The sequence below is a fragment of the Mus pahari genome, chromosome 9, assembly GCF_900095145.1.
Source record: "Mus pahari chromosome 9, PAHARI_EIJ_v1.1, whole genome shotgun sequence".
In the NCBI taxonomy this organism is placed as follows: domain Eukaryota; kingdom Metazoa; phylum Chordata; class Mammalia; order Rodentia; family Muridae; genus Mus; species Mus pahari.
The window spans coordinates 85473927-85482250 of record NC_034598.1 but is presented as its reverse complement, the minus strand read 5'-3'; the positions used below and the strand labels follow the sequence as shown (position 1 = coordinate 85482250).

At 41.4% G+C, this 8324-nt stretch overlaps 1 protein-coding gene across 5 annotated transcripts in view; it reads right to left on the bottom strand.

Moving 5' to 3' along the window:
* Window positions 1-8324, bottom strand: part of Gas2l3 (growth arrest specific 2 like 3) — a 32233-nt gene that overhangs the window by 9145 nt on the left and 14764 nt on the right. For 4 of the 5 annotated variants that reach the window (XM_029542054.1, XM_029542055.1, XM_029542056.1 and 1 more), the window contains exons 6-9: window positions 8008-8123; window positions 5175-5316; window positions 954-1017; window positions 176-314 (exon numbers count right to left, since the gene is read on the bottom strand). In XM_029542054.1, coding sequence (XP_029397914.1) covers window positions 176-314; window positions 954-1017; window positions 5175-5316; window positions 8008-8123 — 461 coding nt within the window. The remainder of the gene's footprint in view (window positions 1-175; window positions 315-953; window positions 1018-5174; window positions 5317-8007; window positions 8124-8324) is intronic. The other variant, XM_029542057.1, reaches the window with a different exon arrangement.

The following is an 8324-nucleotide window of genomic DNA, read 5'->3' as shown; positions in this document are numbered from 1 at the left end:
ACACACACACACACACACACACACACAGAACTCAGAGAGCAGAAGTTAGTAACTGGGATATATTCTGAATAGGAACCATTTTCTTTTATACACAGTATTTCCAGTAGCAATTTCAAAATACACAAAACTATAAAACGTCACCCGGCATAGTCCAAAAAGCACAGCAGTAGCTTACAGCTTCATGTAGTTCTTCTTGCTGACAGCAGGATTTGGGGATGCTGATGGACTCGTCAAGCCCCGAGGCATTAAGCAAGGTCTCTTCCAACTCAATTTCTTTCTCAAGTTTTACTAATACTGGTGGCTCAACTCCATATCTGAAAGCAAGCCGGGGGGAGATCTGATCATTCAGTGTGTACCCAGCTACATCTCTGCAGATCAAGACAGGTTAAGGTTTTATTTCTGGAGTGAAGTCTGCAGGACTCTTCTCCACAAACTGTTGCACTGAGATAGCTGGATGTCCTTGTTAATGTTTCAGATTGCCCAAAATTCAACTACCATCTCTATATCATAACATATATCGGGTGTTATGCAATATTTTCAGTATTTTTCCTGGAGTCTTGAAAGGCAGCTTTAAAACAAGCTGGTGGCCAGGTAGGGCTGATGCAGGCATGCAGGACACAGGGGCTCAGCCTTCTTACCAAACGGGACCTGCTCTGCTTTCAACTGCAAGGTTTTACCCTATTCTTTGCCCTATTCTTAATCCAGAAATGTTAAGTAGCATTTCCACAATGTCACATGAAATGAAGGGGAGGCCAAAGAAGACAGCAAATGTTGCGGTATGCTCATGTAGATACAAGTAATCAAAGAAACAGAAAGATAAAACAGGAAATGGGGTTACTCCATTTTAATCAAGAATCATATTCTTTGGATACAGAAACTGATGAAATTTAAGTGGTTTAAAGGTATTTATGATTTTGAAATTCTGAAATTCTGAAATGTTGAGAAATACGCACCTTGACACAATCCGACCAATCTCAAGAAGACAAAGGTACACCTGTCTGGGATCTTTATGTAGAACTGGGGGGAAAAAGAGAGCATATGTTTTAAGACTCAGATGTAAGACAGGAAATACATTCTGACAGAGGAGAGAGTATAAGAAAGAAAAATGAAGACAACAGGCTTACTTGCTGAGAAGAGATTCAGAAAGCACATTTTTACTGTCTCTATATAAATATTTCTTCTGTGCTAAAAAAAATTAAACTAGCGAGCACAAAGGAATGGTCAGTGGCCCAGGTGTTTACGTGTACAGCACTTCAGACTTAAAAACCTATGGATTTAATAGGAGTACATTATAGTAATGGCTGGGGAGATGGCTCAGTCATAAATGTCAAATAAAAGACCCTGAGTTCTGATATCCAGCACCAACGGTCAGGTATGGGGCCATACATCTGTAGCCACAGTGCTGAGACAGATAAACACAGAAGATCCTGAGGCTCAATGGCTGCCCAACCTAGACAAACCAATGAGCTCCAGGTTTAGCAAGGAACCCTGGCTCAAAAATAAGGAGAACACAGGAGACCCTTGACCTCTGCCCTCCTCTGACCACATTACAGTACAGATCTCTCAGCAGGAGATGCTGTTAGAAGAGACAGCTCACCTCAACTTTATATATTTCTCTAACTTTACAAAAACAGGAAGTAGTAATTCCTAACTTACTCTCTGAAGCACCATTATCTTCAAAACAAAGACGGAAGCCAGAGAAAGATATCACAAGAAAACAGAAAGCCAGTATCAAAGCCCCACAGATATGAATGTAACCATCTTCAACAGGCTGGTGACACAATCCAGCAGCGTGCAGTGAACAAGTACAATTTATGCCAGGAATGTAAACAGTTGAATATGTGAAAATCAACCAATGTAATTAATAGAAACAGTGGCCCTACATCACCCAAAAAGGGATGACATACAGATTAAAGAATTTCAAAGACTCTTAACACCATTTCAATGTGTGAAAAAGACAAGGGGGGGGGGGAATTCTAAATCTGATAAGGGGTATCCATGATAAAGCCCCAGCTAATAGCATTCTAATATCATCTACATTTAAGGTAAATAGTAGAAAGCTTTCCTCCTGAAGCCAGGCTAAAAATAAGGGTACCACTCCCATCTGTTCTGATCAACATCACAGTTTGTGGCCTCAAAACAATACAAGATAAAACAGGTTAAAACCTGTATCTCCTTTGTTAAGCAATGATACTTAGAAACAACAAAATACAAAGAAAGAAAGCAAGAAAGCAAGAAAGCAAGAAAGCAAGAAAGCAAGAAAGCAAGAAAGAAAGAAAGAAAGAAAGAAAGAAAGAAGGAAAGAAAAGAGACAACCTTTTAAAAACTTTAAATTTGGGACTGGAGAGATGGCTCAGCAGTTATGAGCACTGACGTTTTTTTAGAGGACCCAGATTCATTTCCCAACACCCACGTGACAGCTGGAAACTGAATTCCAGTCTAAAGGCATCTGACACTCTCTTCTGGCCTCCAGGCAATACATGATACACAGACATACATGCAGACAAAACACTCATATATATTACATATAATCATAAATGTAATGTATGTAGTAAATATATAATACAACAAAATTTTAAAAATTAAAAAACTCTGCACATCCCAGGATAATATTAAGAAGTGAAAGATGGAAAAAAATACTTGCAAATTATATTTGATGCTGTAAAACATCTAGAATGCACACAGAACCTTTGCAGGTCCAAAAAAAAGATAAATGACATAACTTTAACAAGAGAGAAAAAGAGAAGTAGAAGGAAGAGGAAGAGGAAAAGGAGGAAGAGGTGGAAGAAGGGGAGGAAGAGGAAGAAGATGAGGAGGAGAAAGAGAGGAAGAGGAGGAGGAGGAAGAAGAGGGGGAGGAAGAGGAAGAAGAAGAGGAAGAGGAAGAGGGAAAGGGAGAGGAGGAGAGAGGAGGAAGAGGCAGCAGGAGCCTGACACTCTTCATAGGCCTCATGCTAGCTTCGCCATACCTATGACAACCTTTTCTTCAGAGTTAGAAGCCTTAAGGAACTTTGGACCCAATGGAACCCAATGTACAATGTGTTCTGAGCACATACACTGACTGCACCAGTACAAAGGGCAGTCGTTCCTTGAGGTATGAATAACATCTATTATATGCACAAAAACAATGTTTCCTCTGAAACAGGTCCTGCTTGATACACAGCTCAGGCTGAGATTATCTAAGTGTATATAGATGTGTACCAACATGCCTAGCTATAATGTATTACTGTTTAAAGCAACAGAAAGGCCTCCATTCGAATTTAACATCTACAGAAATAAAGGAATTGATCGTGAAATATTTCCAACCTGTTTTTATAAATATCCCAAGTACTTTAAAATAGTATACTTCTTTCATAAAATTACTTTGAGTGCCAAGCAGATGTTAAGAAAAAAAAGAAAGAAAAAGAAAAGAAAATTATCACTTCAATGCCTACAAATGAATTCCTGGTACTGACAGTATTTTTCTTAGTCCTACACTGCCCTTCAGCACGCTGGAAGATGTCTTTGACATTTAAAAAACTAAATGACAATCATAGAACATTTCAAAGAGTAAGCTACAAAGGGGAGAATTCAAAGCGGTCCCCCTTCCTTTGATCTCTAGTAGCTGGATGCGCCACTTAATCAGCTACATTGTAACAATCTGCACACCTGGGCTCACAGTTCCGCAGCCTCCAGGGCAAACCACTGCGCCCTCCTCTACACCCGGCAAAGGGAGGCAGACACACAGCAAGCAGGCTGCAGCCTAGCCAGGTCCAGGCCACACTAGCACATTCAACTGACAAAGTGTCTGTTTGCTTTTAATCACCACCATAAATCAGGAGCTAAACAGCATCAGTGATAAACCTCTGTCTAGAAATACAGTGTCCCCTTTGCGATAAAGCTCTTACCACAGCATCACACGTTCCGTGCTTGTGCATTTCTATATACACATATGTATGCACATACACATCTATAAATGCTTTGGAATGTGTATGTGCACATGCATGTGTGTGCATGTGTGTGTTTGTGTTGTGTGTGTGGAAAACAGCCAGCCAGATGCTCCCTGAAGACCATATAGATGTTTCTGCTGACTTAAGAAGATGAGAAAAATACATCAACAATTTTTTAGTGGAGCACGCTTTTTGTTGTTTGCTTGCTTGCTTTTTTGAGACAGGGTTTCTCTGGGTAGCCTTGGCTGTCCTGGTTGTTGTGTTTTATGAACAGATGAGGAGAGAAGGACTGTGTTTGGTGGATGCGCAGTCAGGTGTGGTCTGGGCATCCCTTCCCCCTGAGGGACCAGCCACATGATGGTGTAGTACAGAACAGAATTTATTCAGGGCATGGGGAAGGTTGTTGGGAGGGTAGAAGAGACAGAGAAAGGCAGAGAAAGAGAGAGAGAGAGAGAGAGAGAGAGAGAGAGAGAGAGAGAGAGAGAGAGAGAGAGAGAGAGAGAGAGAGAGAAGAGGAGTAGAGGGCGGCCATGAGCACATGGAGAGGGGGGAGGGGAATGGAGAGAAAGGGGGGAAGGGGCAAGAGGAGGGAGGGAGAGAGAGAGAGAGAGAGAGCACGAGAAGGCAAGGGAGCAAGAGAGAGGGAGGGGGCAAGTAGCCCCTTTTATAGTGAGTCAGGCACACCTGGCTGTTGCCAGGTAACTGTGGGGCGGAGCCTAGACAAAATGCTAACACTGGTACTTTCTGTAGACCAGGCTGACCTCGAACCCTGTCTCCTGAGTGCTGAAATTAAAGGCACGTGCCATCACCACCCAGCTTGAAGCATGATTTCTTTAACAAAATGGCAAAAACATCTTTTTAGATAATAAAGGTGGCAGCTATTATTTACAATCAAGTCTGAATACTAAATACCCGCTATTTCTGTCATGATCTGGGTAAAGAGGAATTGCTAGTAATTCAGATCCATTGGAACCAGTCTTCAGGAAAGTAGTAGAGCACTGGTGCAGAATCTTCTGGCAGCCAACTCAAGAGAATGCTGGACATATAAAGCCCATTACAATAAGGGAAAGGCTTACCACGTTTGATTAGTATCTGATTTTTCCACTGTTTCACATATGAATGAAGTATAAATTGTATACATAACTGTGGATGGCACTTTGAGTCACGGTTTAGAAACTCAGAAATGAAGGACAGACACGGAACCACCCAAACAAACACTGATGGCTCCGACAGCAACAGCTCTTACCCAAACCTTCAGACTCGAAGAGATAAGTCTCGTCGACCCCAATGTGCCGGCACCAGTGAAGAAAGTTTGCGGTGTTGTCTCTGGCAAAGAATGAGCCTGAGGCAGCATCTTTCTTACAGGGCACTTTTCTCATTGGAAAGTTCTAGAAAAGACATGAGGATAAACAAACAAACAATATTTTCATTGGGTGTTCACCTCAGTGTGACAAAGTAAATGTTAAATGTATTAAAATGTTCCTAAAGACTGTACAGTTCGGAGGGAAAATAATTATCTTCAAAAATGATTTTCTTCTTCTTTTTTTTTTTTTTTTTTTTTTGGTTTTTTTGAGACAGGGTTTCTCTGTATAGCTCTGGCTGTCCTGGAACTCACTTTGTAGACCAGGCTGGCCTTGAACTCAGAAACCCTCCTGCCTCTGACTCCCGAGTGCTGGGATTAAAAGCATGTGCCACCACGCCCAGCGATTTTCTTCTTTTACATAAGTGTTTTCCAGAACAAAGATTCCTACGAAAATGATCTCCTCAAAATTATCGGTAGATTCAAGCTTCTTTAATCCTTTATAAAGTGGCACACGAACCTCAAATTTTAAAATGGCGGCCTGGCAGTTACAAAGCATCTACAGAGTCTCTCCACACAGTTCAACATGCACACAAGACTATGCTATGCTCAGTTAACAAATCCTCAGTGTTGCTTTCTTCTTCAGACAGACTCATGAAGCAAGAGACTATAAAATTCAGTAGTTGCCCATCCTTAAATTCAGGTTCTTTGGTGTCCACAGTCTCAGAAAACCCTATGCTTTTATGTTTTTGTGGGTTTAACTGTCTGGCTCAAGAGAACTGTGACATTTCTGCCGGTGCTAGGACAGCGAAGAGGGGAGTTCTTTTGCTTTTGAACTTGGCAATTGATAACAGTGATGCTTTTACTATAACGGGTACAGTGGCTCTTTCTCCACCACCGCCAGTGTCTCTCCCTAGAGACAACTGCTATTACCAAGTCTAGGCATCTCCTTCTGGGTGCTATTATTTTCCAGATCTGAAATAGCCTTCATGCATGATTAAATACAGAATATATTATCATTTCCAAAAATACACAAATAAACATAGCGAAATAAAGAGATGATTAATATTAACTGAAATCCTCTCCCTGACATTTCCATAGAACATCGCTGTGCAAAGGTATGCATGTGTACCTAGAAAATGCCATACAGACAAGATTCTGCAAACTGATTTGTGTGTGTACAGTAGTGAGCGTGCATGTTTAAATTATGCATACTGGATAGGCTGTGGGCATATTTAAGACTTAAAAAGAACTCATTTAAATAATCACTTCTAATTAATATATAACATTTCAATGTGTTTAGATACCACAATTAGTTTTTACGTCTCTATTGATAAGCAAATTATTTTGAACATTTGAATTATTTTTATTTATTTTTATTTTGCTTTCCTTAGAGCAAATTCCTAAGTAGAGAGTTTTATATACCAAAGGATGTCCTCTTGGTATTACATATATGGATACCTATGTGCATGTATGCATCTACATAGAACTCTCACTTTTTGCCCTCCAAGAACAATGATACCATTTTATATTTTACTAATAGCATGTCCAGGCTCCAAACTCTCAAAAACACTGAAGATTTGATAAAAAGAAAGATTAAAAACCTTATCTACTTCAAATCATCACTAAGTTTAACTTAAAAAAAAATGCTATATATTTCATCAATATATATTTCATCAACTTTACCACCAAAGTGGGAGATGAAGGCTATAGAGATGGTGATGATGATGATGATAAAAATTACAAAGAGGTGACCTGTGTTTGCCACCTTAGTTAGGGCTTCCACTGCTATGATGACACACCGTAACCAAAAGCAAGTAAAGACGGAAAAGGTTTATTTGGCTTATACATCAGTATCAACTGTTCATCCCTGAAGGAAGCCAGGCAGGAGGGCAGGAACCTGGAGGAAGGAGCTGATGCAGAGTCCCTGGTGGAGTGTTCTCATTGGCTTGCTCACCATGGCATGCTCAGCCTGCTTCCGTATAGAACCCAGGACCACCAGCCCAGGGATGGCACCACCCATGATGGGCTGGGCCCTCCCCCATCAATCACTAATTAGGAAAATGCCTTGCAGCTGGATCTCATGGAGGCATTTTAACATAGAAGTTTCCTCCTTCCAGATAATTCTGGCCTGTGTCAACTGGACATTGAACTGCTCAGCACAGCCACAAACAACCACAAGCCCTGCTTGCTGCAAGTAGCAAAAGATCTCATAGCTGGGGAATAGAGTAGTGTAGTGGTGCCTCCGCCCAATCTAGGTGTGCGGCTTATAAATACCGTAACAGAGCTGTGTGTTATTTGCACAGACTCATTGGGGTTGGAGATTTACTGCAGCACCCAAATTCACCCACATGCTCATGGAGATTTGGTTTTTAAGACAGGGTCTCTCAGAGAACCTAGAACTCACTGGCTTACTAGGTGGACTAGTGGGCCACTGAATCTTTGGGAATCTTTCTGTCCTTGTCTCCTAGCCCTAGCATCACAGGCACAAGCTGCCACATCCACCCTTTATATGCGTGCTGAGGCTCTGAACTGAGGCTCCCATGTCACACGACAAGCACTCTGTACGTTACATGTTTACCTGGTACATGATAAGCAACCGGGCCATCTTCCAAGCCTCAGGGCTAATATTTCCACCTTTAGTTTACAAATAGTCTCTTTCAAATGTTCAAAAAAATGAAACCCATTTTTAAAGCCAGGTATAGGCTGGAGACATACAAGCACAAGGGACCGTGCGGAGCAGAGGGGAAGAGCCAACATCCCTGCTGTCAGTACTCACCCCTGGCTCATCAGAGTGGCAGGCTTTCACCATGTTCTGAAGAACATTGATTAGCTGGCACAACAGCACTCCATTATCGAGTTCTTCCAGTAATCTTTCTGCCTTAATGTCAACACCTAAGGGCACATTTTAAAAGCTAAGACACATCTAGAAACAGCAAAGTCAAAACCGGTGGCTAAAACTGTAATGCAGTCAGGTAACATCTGGAAAGCTGAACACCAGGTGAGACACTAAGTTACCACTCTTTGTTTTTTGTTTGTTTGTTTGTTTTTTCGAGACAGGGTTTCTCTGTGTAGCCCTGGCTGTCCTGGAACTCA